The sequence below is a fragment of the Ornithodoros turicata genome, chromosome 2, assembly GCF_037126465.1.
Source record: "Ornithodoros turicata isolate Travis chromosome 2, ASM3712646v1, whole genome shotgun sequence".
In the NCBI taxonomy this organism is placed as follows: domain Eukaryota; kingdom Metazoa; phylum Arthropoda; class Arachnida; order Ixodida; family Argasidae; genus Ornithodoros; species Ornithodoros turicata.
In genome coordinates, this window is record NC_088202.1 from 108,745,159 (window position 1) to 108,764,503 (window position 19,345).

At 46.7% G+C, this 19,345-nt stretch overlaps 1 protein-coding gene and 1 long non-coding RNA gene across 2 annotated transcripts; one reads left to right on the forward strand and one right to left on the reverse strand.

Annotated features, from left to right (window-relative positions):
- Positions 1 to 262: 262 nt before the first annotated feature.
- LOC135383941 (sperm-specific sodium:proton exchanger-like) lies at positions 263 to 10,812 on the reverse strand. The gene is made up of 22 exons (XM_064613223.1): positions 10,708 to 10,812; positions 10,578 to 10,643; positions 9,184 to 9,242; positions 8,940 to 9,127; positions 8,378 to 8,671; positions 8,141 to 8,317; positions 4,591 to 5,007; positions 4,424 to 4,505; positions 4,183 to 4,367; positions 4,005 to 4,118; positions 3,844 to 3,938; positions 3,699 to 3,759; positions 3,365 to 3,637; positions 3,053 to 3,256; positions 2,506 to 2,802; positions 1,761 to 1,940; positions 1,603 to 1,698; positions 1,364 to 1,543; positions 1,157 to 1,294; positions 871 to 1,068; positions 669 to 806; positions 263 to 579 (listed from the first exon to the last, which is right to left on the reverse strand). Exons 1-22 carry the CDS (start codon positions 10,719 to 10,721, stop codon positions 532 to 534), a joined length of 3,504 nt encoding a protein of 1,167 aa, XP_064469293.1. The 5' UTR covers positions 10,722 to 10,812; the 3' UTR covers positions 263 to 531.
- Positions 10,813 to 16,335: 5,523 nt separating this feature from the next.
- On the forward strand, positions 16,336 to 18,720 carry LOC135383942 (uncharacterized). Its single transcript, XR_010420170.1, has 3 exons — positions 16,336 to 17,859; positions 18,091 to 18,299; positions 18,415 to 18,720. It is a non-coding gene; the product is annotated as an uncharacterized LOC135383942 (long non-coding RNA).
- The last annotated feature ends 625 nt before the right edge of the window (positions 18,721 to 19,345 follow it).

A 19,345-nucleotide genomic window follows, 5' to 3' on the forward strand; every position in this document is an offset into this window, starting at 1 on the left:
CGATAATACCGGTACTACATATGCGTGCGTCGTATAGTCAAGCCAATATTTTTTTGTCCGACATTTTGTTCCCTATCACTTCGGCAGCCGTTGCAGCGGTTGCCGATTTTTCTGAGACTGTATGGCAGGTCATAAATTGCACAGTCCCACACGGTGAATTTTTAACGTTGAAGTGAATAACCTGCTCGACAAACAGAGGCTAGGCAAACAAAGACGTAGACTTTATTTAAGAGGTACAGCTGGAAGCATGCCATACATTGCTGACCTGCTCGGACGTAGCTCGAAGGCAACACGTTGCTGCCTCCTATACAGACCGGCGTGTCTTGTAGTCCTGTGGATTGTGAAGAGTAGAACACTAGCTGGTGAAGGCCTGAAATGTACCGCTTCCTGTGACGTGCTAGAATGACGTGCTAGGTGAATGTGCGAGTAATGCAGGTGATCGTGTAATGACAAATTTATGGTTACATCGCATAATAATTTGTACTACATAGCTCTGAAACAAAAATGTTGCAAAATCTGCTGAGCCCTCAGCTATCCACAAATATCCACAATACGTCTTGCGATCTTCTCGCGGTACACCTAAATAGAAGGAACGGTGCATTAAAAGCTATGATACTCTGCAACGAACGAATTTGTAGATGAGGCTGGCGCATATAAGTACGGCCCACCTTGCGTACTGTTTCCGTTTCCGGAGGTTTTTCCTCATCGCTAGGAATTTTCCGCAGCCAGTCAAACTCGACTGGCAACTTGTAGTGTTTGTTAGCAATCACGATGAGTACGGGTCGTGGCCGAGTGGCGAAGTCGCCCTGGAAGCGGAAGCATTAAGGTATAAAATTTCACGTTAAATGTGGTTAACGTGCTTTTGCTTACTGGAAAAACGAAGCGCTTCACAGAGCGCGGAATGTATGATGGTGCAACATAACAGTCTCCCACGTTCACGTCCACAAGTGTGCCTTGGATGAGGAGAATGTCTTCGATGTCCGGGCTGACGAGAAAATCATGAGCGCTCGACAAGTCTGGCAGCAAGAATGAGCTTAAACGAAGCTTGATCTTCTCTACCGGCCACGTCTGAAAAGGCACAAATCGCCAACCCCTTAAGAATGAAACGCGTACACTACACGTTAGGAAATTAGTGAAATATTCATGCCATGCGAACCTGATATTTGGCCTGCGATTGTAAAATGAGGACGCCGAAAATATTAGCAATGTAGTACCAGATCTGGTAGAGAAAACTAGGAGGCTTGGTGAACGTCTTGATGGCTTCCAGGAGCTGGCTCCTTGGGATAAGATATGCCTGTGATGAATGTGAAGAAATGTTTCTTACGTATATTAGACTGCGTACATTTCTGCTGAACCGGCTTACGTTCACAGGAGTCTCTGCGCTGACGATGGTAAGGGTAGGCTCATCTGTGACGAGTCCCAATGCTCCTATCGTAACTGGAGCTCCCAGGTAGTCCTCAAAGTAATCCTCGCTGAAGAAGAACAGGGACGAGGCGGAGTTCGGCAATGCACCGTCGTAGCGACATGCAACATGACCCTCTATCTGTTACGAAAGGAAGAGCGTAACTGAGCAAATCATTTCGACTTTCAGGCTGAACGTACCCTGATTATGCCGGAATAGGCAATAACCACAGGACTGTCGGCGCCACGCTCAACAATAATGTCATCGGCAGCAAATGAGACCGGCCGCAGCTGGAGCTAAGAAGAAAAAGGACAGAAAAAGGCTCTGCACCTGTGCAAACTGACATATATGGACTCACCGCCAGGAATTGCCGAACGCTGTCAGATCCGATCCAAGGAATGACGCGCAGCACTGCGATGGGCTTGTAGCTTGCAGGCATGCTATTTGGAGCGCAGATGATACCCATCATGTGCTTCTTCAGTCGTTCATGCAGATCGCGGTACTGGTCCACCGTAAAGAAGCCGTCTCGCTGCATTTCCTGTGCAAATAAGAACGAATAGGTGCGTCTAATGTGGGGTGCCATGCGCGGACAGCCGAGCTGCCAAGTTGACAGAGGTGATACCAGTTCGTTTGACCATGCGAAATGATTGTCAGAGATGCCCACTGCGTTGTAGCCAAATACATGTAGGAATGCAAGCGAAAGCACACGTGAAGAAGAGGGATGCGAGGAGGCGTAGACAGAACACGTACATGAGTCTTGGTTTGTACAGAACACGACGGCAGAATGCGAGGAAATACGAATCTGCCATGGATGTTAAGTGGAGTCGTCGCTTTCGCCACCGGCAGACATTTTAGAGGCTACTCTCACTGTCTGACGGCAGCCAGAGGTCGGTGAAAATATTTGTCGCCGAGGTAGCCTGTGTGTTATGGGTCGCTCGAGCCTATAGAGTTGGTGTCTGTTGAACAAGCCACTTACTTGTGGAACGCCACCCGTGTCCGGTGCGCGTTGTATCACATACTACAACCACGTACACGTCAAGACAGCATTCACAACGGTGTGCTCATGCATATACGCGTTTTCTTTTCTCAAAGACAGCAGTTACCTGAAGATGCGCAGATACATCGTTTAGTATAGTCTGGCCAGCCTGCCTGCTCTTGAAGGCAACAGCAATGCCTGGGAAGCGAGCCTGAATTTCGACGAGATTGCGCAGCACGAGCAGCCGGTTGCTAGTTGCACGGTTGCGAGTCTCCAAAGCCAATTCCGGAGCGCACACATATTTCCATACATTCTGTTGAACTTCCTCCTCTCCTGTGATAATCGCTAGGCTCGCCTCGTACGCTGTATAGATCACCTTGTCCAGGTAGCGATGTACCAGGTCCAGAACCCAATACTGTCCCAACTGTAAAACGACAGAAGCAGAATATGCGAATGGAGTGGCGTGGTAGTACTAACGATTACGAGGAAATGACGCATGAGGGCAGCTTCATGTAAGGAAGGGTTGAGACATGTCATCACTTATTACAAATCCATACACGCTCCTTGGTTGCATGCTGTTATCAAGCAAACCTAACCGAGTTACGTTTAAACTATGTATCCGACTATCAGCTCATCACGCCATCTATAGGAATAGAACATATGCGAGTTCATACCTGTAGGTACTTAATAGCGTGTACAAGGCGGACGGACATGAAAGCGAGAAATGCCACAGCCAGCGCCATGCGAAGTTTTTCTTCAGCTTGCACGAGGAACATGCCGAATTGGACAATGAAGAGGAAAAGGCTGGTTGCTACTAGGACAAGGTCTAGCTTGTTGTAGTTGTCCAGCCGGACGAAACGGTGGCCATAAGCTGTTATCTACGAAGAAGGCGGGCAAGTGGACATTGTGAAGGTGCAGTGCCTGGATCTTGGAATACCCTCAACAGTCACTTAGGTAACAATTTGAAAAATTACTCAGTACACTACCATTGTGGTTATCTCCGCTCCGAATAATGCGACGAAGAGCCCCTGGATGACAAGAGATCGTTCCAGCTTTTCGTTGGTCGAGCCCGTGAACAGAACGCCAGTAAGGGAGAACATGAACGTTAGCGTCATGCTGGTGACAACGAGTTCGTAGTACTGGTGTTCGAAAAGATCAATAATGCGCTCTTGAAGGTGCCGCTCAACTTGACTCTGTTGAGATTCAGTGTCTGTGTCCATAAGGTCTTCACCGAAGTGGGAAACCGACAGGGATTCTTTCTGTGTAAGAAAATAACGATGTTGGAAGCTCCTGGCACTACTGCACATTTGCAGCACTTACTAGCCATTTGATCCAGTCCGGTATCTCTATAAGGGATTCGATGGTCTCTGCATTCAGATACCTGCGATGCCGACGAAACGATACGTCAGTGCATTGATATAGTTCCCCAGCCGCCCGAATTTAGTGTACAGTACTCCTTACGTACATCTTTTTGTCAAATGGATATTGAAGTGCTGCAAGGAGAGTCATCATGGTATTCTTCTGGATCATTCCTTCACGGTATTGTCTAGAGTAGCTCACCTACGAAACAGTCCCAGTCACGTCAAATGTTACCTTCAGACAAAAGCAATAGCTTTTGGTACGCACCTGCTCAATTCTCAACACATTCTCCACAGCAAACTGCTCTGCTCGGAGTTGGTCCATTTTCTCATCGACTTTTCGACGGCTTTTATTGTATCCAACAAGGCGGAGCAAACGTTCCTATAGTTCCAACGAAAGAATGGAGTGTAGCACTCACGCGCGAAGAGTACGCAAAGTAGCTTACCCACACGTGTCCACTGCTGCTGAAAGGGTTAGTTACCATCGTTTTACGCATAACCCATTTCCAGTCAACAGGAAGGAAATAGGTGTCTCTATGTTGATATCGTCCGGCTATTAGGACATGATCGCGCAAGTACGCTACAGCACTTGCCATCGTGTTTTCTTCGATTTCTGAGACCTCAAGAATGCCTTAAAAGATAAGGTCTACATTAAGAAAGAAAGCGTCCAGAAGATTCAACACTCACCAAAGACTCTGAAGACAAGCTCAAGCAGGGTGACATTGACTAGTTGGCACAGGCTTATGTCGCAGACGACATGAAAGAAAGTCTGGAACATTCGCCACGTAAAGTGCATCAGTTGATCAATGTACTGTGGCAACGAGAAATTGCCCTGTATCTTCTACGCAGCTTACCTTTGCAACGTAGTCCACATCGATAGATGCCTGGCGATGGTACAAATATGAAACAACCGTGATATTAAGCGTCCCTTTGAGTCCCATCCACACAGTTACCACAGCTTGCTTCCACGACACTGGGTAACCGAACTGTTCAATGATGGGGAAGAGAGCTACCACAGAGAGGAGTCGTGCAAGGGCTCGCACGAAATACGTCAAAACTGCATTACGTAGCTCTTCCCGCTTGAGAAATATAAAGAGCAGTTCTCCAGTATATACCGATGAGAGGTACAGTGCCATAAACCCAGAAATGTCGTAGATTGCAGACCAGTAGTGGTGCAAGAGTTCTTCGAGCTCCGTGCAAGCAACTAAATGGTGGGAATTGATCACCAGAGTGAAGGCAACGACACCGTCTATGCCCGAGCTTCCGCCAACCTTGAAGTATAAGAGCATACAATGAGCTTCTTAGCAACAGTAAATTCCAGTTACGTTGTTGAAGACTGAAAAGCTACCAGACAACAAATATTTAGAATAGCAGAAAGTTTTGCTGAATGCCAGTGTGATGTAACAATACACAATTTTTTAAATCATGTTTCGCCGAAATTTCAATGCATAACCTACTTTGGGTATCAGTTATGGGTATCAATGTTCACCACGTTGCACCACGCTTAGGGACTATCGCATTCGCCGCAGACCAAAACCTGAAAATCCCACGCGAATTGGCAGCGTTGTTCCTAGGCAGTTTGATGGAACATATGGCAAGAGCAGACGACGGATATTGAGTATTCCGGAATTCCCTCTCTGGAAGTCGGAGAGAACGTCACTCTAACAAGGCCAATGAGTGGGCGCCCTTGGTGCGGACAAGTCCAATCAGGGAGCGGCTGGAGGGGCCTGGTTGCCTGGGCGACCGACGTGCGGGTGGAAGGCACGGACGGAGTCTGCTTGCCGCGGAGCGTGCGGTGAAGTTTCTGGTTAGCGTCGGACGAGTTCCTAAGCCATGAGCATAACACCGTGTTCCACGTAGGATGGTCGCTTGAGAACTCACACTTGTTCGCGAAAGTCGTCGGCAAATACGCAAGACTTTTCATTTGCAGGTGACACCACGAAACAGACGAGCTTGGAGACATCGCTTGCGCTGCGCTGCCATTCGTGTGCCTCGCTGACGTCATAACGGTGTTACGATCGCTGTGGCTTCCTTAGCTGCAGAGGGAGTGCGAATCTTTAGGACCCGTTTGGTTAATATGTAAGCTGTTTTCGGAGGAGGAGCGAAGCAGTGACGATCATCACCGCTTCGGTCTCATACACGCCTTCCCGGATGCGATAGTCCATTTCACGATGTTAAAAGCGATGTGCAAACTAAAGTCGCCGTTTCGTTTCGCACTCACAGAAGAAAAGCAAAAAGGGAACCGGGCAGTCGGACTTGCAGAGGAGGTGGTGTTCCTCTACATGAGTCCTGACCGGCGATGATGGAATGTCCCAGCGGGCAGATGGACGTGGCCTCACGCTAGGACGGTGCCGGTAGAACTGGCTGGCAGGTGCAGTAGCGCGTGCCAGCACAGGCAAGTCTTCATCGTCGTCCACGGGCCGCAACATCACTCCCCCCCCCCCTCAGACGCGGAGCGGTGTAATCTAGCGGATGAGGTCCGCGTCGATACGTGAAGAGGAGAAACAGCGGCGACACGTGGAATAGGGACGGTTGGGCTTGGCGTTTTGATTCAGTAGCAGCAGAATGGTTGGTGCGGGCAAGCGCTGACCGGGCGGGTTCCAGGAGCGGTGTGGAGGCAGGTAGGCCGAAGTAATTCAGAGAGAGACGACAGAACCTCGACCGGTTCGTGAGCGTTGGACTTGTAGTGTTGTCGCCAAGGAGACTGCGGGGAGGGCCATCGTGAAGCACGGGGAGGCCGGGAGTAAAACTCACTGTGGCCTCCGTGCGTGTCCCTGGTGGAACATTGGTCCCGGGGACCTCTTGACTGCATCTGGACGAGCTGTCAGTGTCTTGTATGGAAGCCTGTTGGGAAGGCGAGGCGGGCAGGGTTCTTGGACTGCAAGCGTAGCAGATGCGGGTGGGGCGGTCTGCAGCGGCGTACCGCGACCGGTACAGGGGGTGATGCTCGGGAAGGTGCTGCTGGTGGAAGCCCGAGGAGTGCCATCACGAACCGTGTGGCGACGTGACGTGGAGTGTGCGACCATCGCGACGTGAGCTGGGTAGATGGGTACAACCACGGTGTTGCGCGGCCGAGCGTTGCGATGAGTGGAGCGCGGTGGATTGGCGTCGTCGCCTAGCGGTTCCTCGGTTGAAAGATGCACCGTACCTTCGGAGATGGCTTCGGAGGTGGGCTTGCAGAAATTTGAGATGGTATTGGGCCGAATTACGCCGAACATGGTGTTCATAGTTCGGGGCATCAAATGTAGGGGAAAACTTAGTACGGCATGGCTTGGCTTCTTTTCTTACACCCATTTTTGAAAACGCAGTGATTTCATTCTGCGATGACAAAAATGTTTTCATCTGTTCCCCGTCTTTAACACATGGAGTGCAAAAGCAGAAACTGCCTATTTCTCATTCGCAAAACATTGGAAAGCTTGAGACGAACTAAAACGGCAGCTTTAATCATGCACCGGCGACAGAGATGGCCATCCAGAGAGCTAGGGCATGTTTACCACGCGAGCGAGCTCTATTAGCGAGGGGTGTGCCATCCAAATCTGGTGGATCTTAACTTGCTGGTAATTGTGAAGATCACTCATGTGATCACTTGGTTGTCCTTGGTGGTCGCACCTTGCTGTCACATGCTCGTGTACACACACACAAAAGCTGACCACGTGACTGCACCATCGCTTATTGTCCTAAAGGGGTCCATATTGAACGAAGGAGGGAAATTAAGTCAGGCGCGCTGAGCAGGTTTTGTAAAAAAAATCGAAGCGCAAAAGTTAACACAGTACAAGATTCAGCCATTCAAGATTCAGTAATTCGGAAGTTTAATAATGGTCCCCCCCCGAAAAAAAAAGTAAATAAACGAAGGGTGGCCTACAACAGTGGCCAACAGGTACAGGAGGTGAAGTCCAGCTGTCCCAGGGAAGCATGACCATATAAGCGAAAACAGGTGTCGTGCGCACGTGTTTATACGCGCGTTAATCATAAACTCCAATCGCAGTGCAATGACGTAGCAGGTGCTAATGATGTTAAGCAGCTGATGCTTGTTTGCACCGCTAACGGCGGCTACCGCTAACGGCGGCTACCGCTGTGCCACTTGGGTCAGGTCGCGTTGTATCACAATTTGTGCGAGCACTCGCGTGACGCGAATCCGTACCGAAGTACGATTGGATGATAGGCAACTGACATAGGTGACAGGTCGTTCGGCCCAGGACGCACACTACGCCCCCCCCCCCCCACCCCGCCCTCAGTCCCCGACTCCTTCCTGCTCTCCACTCTCCATCTGTCCAAGTCTGTAGGCCGCTCGTGGCCACAGTTGCTTCGCGACGGACTGCCTGTACCCTGCTATTGTTCTACTCAGTACCCTGGTAGACATATATGGTTATTGTAAGAGCAAACATGACAAAAAGGTAAAATCACCTCTAGGCCGCAGAATGTGATGTAAGTGAGGCAGATGAGAAGAAACGTGCAGCTGCTCTGACTCTGAGGCGCCACTCGTAGAGAGCAAATCGCTAGGAAACCCATAACGATTCCTCCGCACGTCCCTACGACGTGGTACATGATGACGTGATATATAATTGCCAGGATGCCGTCCAACTACAAGAGGAAGCATGTATAAGCGTGAAAGCGCTCGCACGATTACGGGGCAAATCTTACGTCTCTTTCCATCTGATCGAGCATGGACCACAGGAAGAGGCAGTTGAGGACAGACTCCGACTGGAGCATTGTCGCAAGAATGGGATAACGGCCTTCTTGGAACAATTGGTCTGATATAGGGAGGCGCTCGTTGGAGCAGAGCAAGATGGCGAAGAGAAGGCTACTTCGTACAGAACCAGTATTGATGAAATTGTAGGCATACAACGAGCACACTACCGTGCTAATACCGAGTGTTCCAACCGAAAACACCAGAATTTCTCGGTAACACCGCCGGAAGATAAAATGGTTGATGCCCTGCATGGAGAGAACACGCACAAAAGTGTCAGTGCTGCACAGTGTCTCGACTAACGTGTAGAAACATGCACTTTGTCGGAAAGTTATTGGGCGTTATCTTCAGCGAACACTAAATTACGTGCTACCTGTAGCTTATGAAAAGTTTTCTTTAAATTCAAGTTTACGTTTTGAGGTCCTTTTGTTCGAATATGTAACGTGTGGACCGAGTTATTTGCATACTCGTGTTTTCGCTCGCATGAAAAGCTCTTTACAGTGTGAAAAGGCATACTTGAGTTGCGTAGACTGCAGCTGCCGGAAAGAAGAACATGAGTACATTAAACTTCATCTGGCGCGCCCATCCTGTTGCAGTGTCTTGGTTTTTGTTTCCAATGTCTTTGTAGGAGAACGCAATGCCGGCAGCGAACATAAATATGGTGTATGAAAAACATATCTTGCGCTGGATTTTCTTCAAGAATACTATAAGGCAATGAATAATTCATCACTTTTTCAATTGAGCCGCACTGCATGCGTACCTGCAACGATGAGGACACCGGTTATGAGGAGGTACTTCGTGCTTTGAGTACCTTCAGTGCTGAAAATGGAAGTGACATAGCTGTGACAATTACTGTATTACCAGATGGAAGATGCATACGTTCGTAAACAGTCGTGGGCAGCAACTAAGAAGTAACTAGCTACAGTAACTAGTATCGAGTAACTGTAGCTAATTACTTCCCTAAGTAAGTAACAGTAACTAGCTACGGTAACTGGTTACTTTCAGAATTACAATTATAATTTTTTCCGGAAGGTTTTCGCATTTTCTTTCTCCGCCCCTTGCTGCCTATTATTCGCGACTCACAGAACTGCCCGTAGCTCGAAAGGAAAGGGATGTAAAAACGGTGCAGCTATCACTGCATTCTAAGGAGGCCCTCAACTTGACTCTACCCGCGGTAACACATCACTATGCTCCAAGTACCCTCACACAGACGTACAAAGCTTACACTGCAGCCAACGCGCTCAAATAAGGGTGAAGTTCATTTTGACATTGTATAATGTAAAACGGAGCCATTATTCTGATGACAAACAGTTCCGTGGTCAGCGCTCCTGAGTAAGCGTTGGTCCCGCCTAGTGCATCATTCGAGTGGCCGTTCGGCATTGGTATGGGATGCTTTATAATAAAGCGGGGCACTCTTACACACAAAACTTCAGGCAGTAGCGGTAGTGTAACCTGCACATGTAGTTGACATTGCACTAGTGAATAATTTGGAGGTTTTGGTGAAGGTTTTGGAGTTCTTTTTACCACTTTGGAAAGTAACTGCTGAAACTAACTTAACACTTGCTTCTGAAACTCTCCGTGAAACCTTATCGTCTTTTTCAAATAAGGACGCCATCTCCGGCGCTGAAGTAATACATTGTTATTGCGTTTAATACAAATATAACAATATTACGATACGTCGAAAAGGGAAAAAAAAAAAAAGAGAAACACTGTCAAGGAGCCCGCGAAGAGAGAATCACACACGTAACATGAAAAACGGTTAGGGGCAACTAAGATTTACGAAAATATTGCGAAGTAAATATGACCCGAATAAATTCTACCTACAACGTTTCAAACACTACTGGGGCTTAATACAAAGACCAAAAGAAAACGCCAATGTGTTCTTAACCTGAACAAGACTGTGGGGATCTCCGAAACCAACAGAACAAGCACATTCTTGTTTCTTTTCAGGAAATATATCACGCTTTTGGGCGCACTGCGAGATTATGTTGCGGTAGAGGGTATATGCATAAAACAGTAGCGCGACGAATTAACGAAAGAACGTTCATGTAAAACATCGGTGCTTCGTAGAGGCTTGGACGTGCTACTTACATACAAAATTCTCACACGATCACGTACATTGCATGGCACGACGGATAAATGGAGTGCACTTACTTCCTTGAATCAGTCACATCAGCGATGTCTAAATATTCGAAGTGATCTTCAAGATCAATGTCGTCCCTGCAAATGATCAAATCAATAGACGTTCCTGCAAGAACCCGCAAATCAAGTGAATATACTGTACCCGTCAGCGTCCATCGAGGACTGCGACTTATCCAGAAGAGGTCGATCTGTAAACTATGTAGTTACGACTCGAAAATTAGAACTAATTGCACGAAGAACGTGAGGTTCCACAACTTCGTCCGCTTCCAAGGAATTAACCATATGTTACCTTTTTTTTCTTCCTTTTCTAGGCGGGTTATATGTAGGTGGCGGTACATGTCCCCTCCGGCCCAATATACAGGGCGTTCCAGCTAAATGTGAACATATTTTTTAGAAATATATATATGTATCGCTTTCTCCGAGATGAAATAAATTACAATATAGTATATGTTGAAGGGCACTCCTTAGGAGGGCATTAGCAAACTCCTACGGCAATGTCTTCATTAACTTTCAATAATTAACTTTTCAATTGTTCGAACACCCTGACTTCAAACAGGTCTCGAAAAAAGCTCTCAGTGCACACTACCTAAATATCCTTCAATCACATTAGAATGTTTTTTTCTTTTTATTACTCCTTTTCGCTTTTGGGTTATTACGAGGGCATTTCCTGCGTTCTTCTGTTTTTGCTGATCGGTTATAAAGTAGCTGTGTTTTTTTGTCGCGAGTTCAAACCGTTATTGATGATAGGAGAGACATGCGTGTGTGTAATTACGGCAAAGCTGTTACTGTTTGTGTTATTGTGGTGCTTTCTGCAAGATTATTTATCTTTGAATTTATTGATGCTGGTAATCATGCAAGATGTGCTTATTTCGTTGTTGCTGAAGTGTCGCGTATGTGAATGCCAGTTCTTTTCCTTTATTTGGTATGTGTCAGCACTGCTATTGACGTCGCGGTCCCCAGGCGTCTTCAAGCTGCATCATGGCAGCTTTTTGTCTGGGACCACCGCCATCTCTTGATGGAAACGAAAAAAAAAAAAAAGATTAATAATTATAAAAGCTACGAAGTTGTCCCAATGAGAACATCTGGTCCCTTCGGTCACACTTTACTGGAGCCGTTTTCAGAACTATAATCCGTTCGATAGATCGTCCGCAAAAAATTCGTGAAGGAACATCAATTTTTTTCTTTATTTTGTTCATTGAGCATCTTTGGAGACGCGTCTTTCCTTCACCACCAATGTTAGAGGGTGAAGGAGCACAGCGTCGCCGCATGCGTCGAAGATGAGCTTTAACTTGCGAAAAAACAAAAACAAAAGAAAAACAAATGTATCGGGTGACTCTATCGGAACTGCCCTTATCTTGGGTTGCATTTTCTGTTTTCTTTTAGCCTTTTTTCCAGGACGCAAGAGGCGATAGTGGGCTTTTTCACCCTCTCACATTGGGGGTGAAGGAAAGACGCGTCTCCGAAACTGAGCAATCAACAAAATGAAGGGAAAAAATGGTGTTCCTTCATAAATGTTTTGCGGGCGATCCATCGAACGGATTTTTGTTCTGAAAATGGCTCCGGTATCAGGTGACCGAAGGGACCAGATGATCTCATTGGGTCAACTTCGTAGCATTTATAATTAAAAAGTTAATTATTGAGTGTTAATTAAGACATTGCCTTAGGAGTTTGCTGATGCCCTCCTAACGAGTGAACGAGCGTAGAAATGCGGGGTAGTTGGTAACTGTACATAATGATAATCCCCAGGCAGCACAAACCCTCGGGAAAAGAATGGGAACGCAATGGGGGCTTCGGCTCCTGAACGGGCGATAGGGCCCGACTGGTTTCAAGCGGTGTGGGAACTCAGGAGGTAGAACATAAGAGAAGATAAGGTAGTCCCCCGACGGTGCCCTGATCATTTGCCGCTCTGGTCTCCTTTTGGTCATGTAAACAATAATATAGGATCGCTCCCCGATGCTGATCTGATCACTTCACGATAATCAGTCACATGACCGGGGTGCAGCAACGGATTTCTCTTCCCAGACTCTCGGCGCCGAGTGATGCAATCACGTAACCGACAGTTTCGAATCTGGCTAATGATGTTCCTCGATCATCCAGCCGTGTTTGCACTGTCGGAGTCCTCGTCGCTCTCGCTGCGAGAAACGAATGTATTCGGCCGTACTCCCGAAACATTCGAGGAATTCCAACATTTTTAAGCGATTCATCGAGTGGTAAGTGCTATTTCTTTTTGTGGTATTAGTCGCATAGATAAACGTTACTCATAGATGCTTTTCAACATGAGTGACACCGTTCTAGAAGGCTTCTCTCGAAACTTAGCAGCGCAGCATCGCATAGTTTCTATTTCAGTGATCCATTGTAGTTTTTGCGTCGCTTTTAGGATAATGAACTCCGTTTTGGTGAAAATATGGTTCAGTAAAGTGTGGAATCGTATGTATTGTGTCTTTGATATCAAACGAAATGTAACCATTTCTCAGGACGACTGCGTGCTGCAGCTGTGCTTTGCATCTCCTGCGTGCGTACAAAACTGGAATGCTGGAGGACATCAGCTCAAGGTTCGTTTTTGTAGTCATTCTAAATAAAAAGAAAAGAAAAAAAGGAACCTCCGAAGTGAATAAATTATTCCGCTTTAATCCGTTTGCGTAATGTGATCGACACATGATATGTCAATTTGTTTGAAACTGTGAGTGAATGAAAGCTATCCTGATCTTTCATTCAGAATGTCATGCTGGACCACTACCAGAGCATCCTTAACGAAATCAATGCCTTGATGAAGGTATCACCGAAGTGCCCACCACCAGATCTCTGCCTCAAAGCCAGTGATGGTGGTCAAGATTTTTCTAGCGGATCTTGTCATGACATGCTGAAAACTGCAAGTTTAGCTATTTGGTGTGTATTTAATAACGTGTGCATCTTGTGGTGTGGTGTACTTTTCTCAGTGTAACCCTGACCTCAAGCTATATTCCACTTAAAGAATCCACCCCGCACTTCGGTTACAACACTATGAACCTATCGCGCTCTGATGCAAGCTTGAAAGGAATACAATCTGGTATGCTGTGTTGTTTTTCATTTAAAAGGACTTCAGGTATCCATAATAAGAGGCCTTCGTAGCAAGAAAGCCATAAGAAAAGGCATCTTCTTGATACATTAACATTTCTCCTAAAGACAAGGGTATGAGTCACACTACATGTGCCATACTGCACTCTCAGAAAAAAAGGGTGCAGCAATTAGACCTTTTAGGAGGTAATAGTTGTCGCATATGTTGTGCCTAAAAGGTTGCAAAGTTCTACCTGCTACATCACTCTCTGCTACGAATAATAGGGTTACCGCTTCTGATTCGGTGAGCGAGGGGGGCGTACACCTTTTTGTTGTAATTTGGATGGATGATAATTTCTTTTACACCCCTTATCAGACGCTATGTTGACTTAGGAGGTAACTAAGGAAGTTACCACCTTCTCACCTTTTTTCTTAGATTGTGGTTCCCAAATTGTGTGTATGTTGCCCTCGTATTAGCAAAGGTGCGCAAATATTTCTTATATTTTCTTAAAGAAGGTATAGAGCGATCATGACATATGTAGTCACAGGGATGCCCGCATATGCGGGCATCCCTGTGACAGCGTTCATCGATTTACTACGGACTTACCTGTCTTCCACTATCATCAAGGAAGATGACAAACTGTTGGTGCAAAAAGGTGGCACCCCAATTGGGTCCAGGGTTTCTCCCATTGTTTGCCAAATTTTCTTGGCTGATTTTGACAGATTGGTGAGTGGTGCACTTGAGGGCAGATACCGCATTTTTAGGTATGTCGATGACTTTTTGATTTTGTGCTGGCAGAATGATTGTTGTTCACCGCAAATATCTGAGAATGATTTCTTAGATGTTTTTAGGTTGCATTCAAGGGGCATGAGGTTTACATTTGAGATGCCTAGAGCAGCCTGCCTACAGTTCTCTATCACGTATGCTGGACATACTCTCCCAGGTCTAAAAAGGCAGTTCTGCCCTTCGACTCGTGCCACTCAAAAGTTGTAAAAAGGGCCGTCGCCTCAGCGTCCCTTGGGGCTGCTTTGGACAGGTCATGCGAGCACCATGTACATGACAGGTTTGCAGCACAAGTGATGAAGCTATGCGAAGGGGGTTACCCAGTAGGAATCCTGTATGAAATTTCTGAAAGACTCTTGGCTAAGGTAAAAGGTGTGGCCAAGAATAAGCACGATAGGTGTCCGGTGTCCATACCTTATGTACACACTGTCACACAACTTGAAAAAAGTGGGAGAGAGACATAGAGTACCTGTGGTCCTCTCAGCGCCAGTTAAGTTAATAACTCTTTGTGGTAAGGTGAATGGTTCTTCTACAAAAAGGGGCTGCCAGATTTCGCACAAGAATGCCGCGGTTGAATGCCGGCAGAATGTGGTATATCGCATTCCGTTAACATGCGGGAGGGTTTACATAGGCCAGGCTGGGCGCTGCATTAACACTAGACTGAACGAACATAGGGCGTTGGTCCGGAGCACCACTCCAGCAGGACACCTGGCTCTTCACTGCAAGACCTGTGGGTGCTCCCCGCTATTGAATAATACCACAATAGAGGGTGGGTGCAAAACGCGTATTGGTCGCGAAATTCTGGAGACCTTCTTGATCACAAAGTCAGAGGAAGATCACTGTGTTAGCACACCGTCATTGTCACTCTTATCAGCCGAAATGGAATATCTTGGAACGTGCCCGGATCGCCACCATCATGTGTTGAGCAGCTAGTTTTTCTGTTTTGATATTGTGATAAGGTGTTGTCACATTCCTTGTGTCTTGTTTTTTGCATTTAAATGTGTGTTGCAAGTAAACTTCTGTTAGTTTAGAGCCAGCAGTTCGTTTGTGCACTTCCTCGTCCGTGTCCCTGGCTGCGTTCCGTTTATCATTATCTCCTAACGAGTGCCCTGCAGCGTATGCTATGTTGCAATTGATTTCATCTCGGAAAAAGTGATATATATATATATACATCTTAAAAAATATGTTCGTATTTAGCTGGGGCACCCTGTATATGGAAACTTACCTCTGGTGACAGCAGCTATGAATGCTGTCGTTAGCTGAGCTATCTTGCCGCACATTAAAACAGATAACCACAGAACATCTATACCGAAAGAAATGCTTCGAAGCAAGCGAGCTGGTGATAAGAATACATGACAGTAAAACACTCAAGACACACACACTCTCAAGACCGAGACTTTGTGTGTGTACCCGGTTGTTTAGTTAACTCCCTGTCTCTGGGCTTTACCGTCACGTAAAAACAAAACAAAACAAAGAAATCATCCGCCTGTGAGGCAACGACACGAGTATTTATTCGAGTAACATGTGAATGAAACAAGCTCGTAGTACAGGGAAAATTACGTTTCCACTACAAATTCTGACGTTTAACGAACACACAGGCTTTGCGCGCATGCATGTTCAGTTGAAAAAAGGTGATATATGATAGCATAGTAGTAAAGTCTTGTGAAATAAGCTATAACATCGAAGTGCAGAAATTTCTCTTCGCGATATGAAAGATTTCGTCATCGCGACAATAATACAATAGGAACGAGATTCACCCATTGTTCCGCTTGTAATTAAAATGTGAATAAATGTGCCAATTTGGAGGCTCCTCTTTCCTTCCCCCGAATCGGCGCAAAAAGTTAATGGTGCGTCACCCACAGCGCATCTCATTGTAAAAGAAAATATATTGCGGGAACTGCCCCTTCCCGCATTTCTTTGTTCAATGAACGAAAAAACTCGCGTGCTCTGACCAGCACGGACGTACTTTTCGCTGCTCTGAAGCTTGTCTAGGCCTATTGCTGTTCTAGCCGATCCCTTCTGCTGTTCTAGCCGAGGGCCCTTCAAGGGCCCTCTTTGTTAATTGCCACTGGGCGGACTGTCCTCCGCTGATACGATGAAAACCAGGATGGACCTCCAGACGGGTTCTGTCCAGCACGGAGTGACAGGAGCCGTTCACCGGTAGATCGGCGGCCACCGGGCGGAATGCACGACGACGATCCGGTCCTGCCTTCTTCAAAGGATCCAAATGCACTGCAGAATTGGTCCGATGCCACTGAAGTTGGGGATGGTGAGTTACCGTCAGCGGTTACCTTCTCCCCGCCTCAATCCCCTTGTGACGCCACCATCTGATATGGAGGGTGTCGAAGATGGGAATGACCCTTTCACTCTTGTAACATATCCCAAGAATAGAGCAAAGGGGATACGAGTTGTTTTCAAGCCCCTTCAGGAAAATCTTGTCATTCTGGAAGGTGAATCCCAACACTGTGGCCAAAGAGATATGTTCTGCAGCCCAAGAGAAAATCCTGAGTCACCGTTTTAACCGTGACGGAAACATATGTGTGTGCGTGTAACTTCTGAAGGAGCAGTAGCAAACCTGATGGGCCTTAAAACGGTCGCCGGACTGGATGTTGCAGTCATCATTCCGTCATCGTATCTGAACAACATGAGTAAAATTTATGATGTACCACTTGACTACGAGGACGAGGATATTGCCTCTTACTTGGCAGAGGAAGGTGTCACTTCGGCTCGCCGACAACGACGTCATGCCTATATATGGAGGGGGGTTTAGACTACTATAAGCCACCCAAGTCAATAATTCTTACGTTCAAATCCAACATGAAGCTGCCGAAGACCCTTCCGCTGGGTTTCAATACTTACCAAGTCTCTGAGTACGTTGAAGGCCCCGTCCAGTGTTACAAGTGCCAACGTTTTGGTCACCTGGCGCGCTCTTGTCGAGGGTCAACACGGTGCATGATATGTGCTGGGCCTCATAAGTTTAAGGAATGCACTGCTTGGAGGCACCCTAAATGTGGCAACTGTGGCGGTCCTCACGCCGCTTCTCACTCCACGTGCCCAAAGAAGCGGGTGGCAACAGTGGCGCACCAGACTGAAGTCTTGAACCAAACAAGCCCATCGCCTCCGAACAGCAGTTCGCGACGTGGCCAACAACGGCGTGTCGGCGCCTCGCGTCCCAATCCACACCCGGAACCGCCCAAGAACGTTCGCGGAAATGTCATGCTGGCTAACAGGACCCCCAGACAATTTGCAACACTTCAAGCACCTACCAGAGTGTAAGTGCAATCGCTAACCTGCGCCAGCGATTCGTGGTGCTCCCGATGTGATATGGCAGCAGTGAGATCAAGATTTCACGCAATTGCTGGCTTCCCTGGAGTAACAGGGTGCATTGACTCCACGCACGTTTCTATCGCAAGTCCGGGTGGAGGAATGGCGGAGCTATTTCCCAACAGAAAAGGAACCTTTTCAATTAATGTCCAGGTAAGCAGGTAGTTTTTTAGAACCTAAACTTTGCTCGGGCACCAAATCTACCGCAATGCATTGATGGTTATACATATGTTCTGTGTATGATCGATTTATGAACAGTGTAGGAAGAAACAGTAAAATGGAATGGGCATATATGCGAAATGATATCCACATCATTGTGATGTGCATCCGTTGTAGTTTGATGCTTTATCACATCATCCTTAACCATTAACGAAACTATTTCAGGTACTCTCTTGTCCCAACCTGGAATTTTTCGATGTTGTAGCCAGCTGGCCGGGATCAACACGTGACAGCAGAATCCTGCAAAATAGCAGGTTTGGGCACCTCTTGCAAACACAGCAATATCCTGGAATTATTCTCTGGGATGCTGGATATGCATGCAAGTCATACCTACTCACCCCTCTTCAGTCACCACAAACTTCCAGTGAGAAAAGGTGTGTCACACGTTTTAACAGACTGTGTTGCAGCGTTATAATGTTTTCCGTTGCTATTTGCAACACTTCTAATTTGTGTTATAAGATTATGGAGACGTTTTCTTCCCCACGACAGGTACAACAGGGCCCAAACCTCGACCCGCAATTCTGTGGAACGTGAATTTGGGGTGTGGAAAAGACGGTTTCCCTGCGTAAGAAGTAAACTGTGCACAAAGCTCGACACAAGCATTACAATCATTGTGGCAGTGGCACTGTACAACTTCGCACTACAGAGAAGAGATGCGCATACTGATACAATCAGTGCAGTTGCCCTCGAAGAAGACAATGTTGATCCCCCTGAACAAAATGATAACTTGGGCAGATTCTTGGGCAGAAATGTTAGGCGTGCATTTAATCGAGAACGCTTTTAGATGACAGAATGTTTTTTCAATAATATATCTTCCTTGAGCTTTGCATTTCTCAGTTTCTGTCTCTGTCGCTGAAGCTTCATCTCCATAACCATACTCCATACTCCATTTTCAACTGATGTAGTTCCAGCATCGCCTCTTTTTCCGCTGCAAACTCGTCAAGGTGAGCTTTAAGATTTGCCTCCATCACATCAGAAGCAGCGAGCCGGCGCAGCTTACTTGTAGATGGCTGCTCATCCTCTGTAAAAGTTAACATGATTTTACACTGCAAATCTTGCACATCACGCACAATAGTGATTTTTCATGGCCTGTAATGGAAACCATGTATGTTTGAGTGAGCTGTGCACATTTGTGGTAACCCGTGATTATTGACATGTGTGTAAAGCTGAAGCAGCAAGGACCCTGATGTCGGGGGTGAACAGGTAAAAGAGGATATCATTGAACATTTGGCGGATTGTGAGAGGGGTGTAAGGGGTCCGATTAAATCATAGATCGATAAGTTACCCCGTCAAGTCGTTATGAACTAAGTTACCGTGTGAAAAATATAGCCGCTTCGCTTCTGGTGCTTCATCCCGCAGTTACGGAGTTACTTGAAAAAAAAAAAAAAAGAACGAGTTACTTCCAAGTTACTTCGGATAA

Coding starts and splice junctions, on each gene's coding strand:
- LOC135383941 (XM_064613223.1), bottom strand. Junction 4,368..4,423: donor GCTTGTCTTCAGAGTCTTTG/GTGAGTGTTGAA, acceptor TTATCTTTTAAG/GCATTCTTGAGGTCTCAGAA. Junction 3,939..4,004: donor ATGTGTTGAGAATTGAGCAG/GTGCGTACCAAA, acceptor ACTGTTTCGTAG/GTGAGCTACTCTAGACAATA.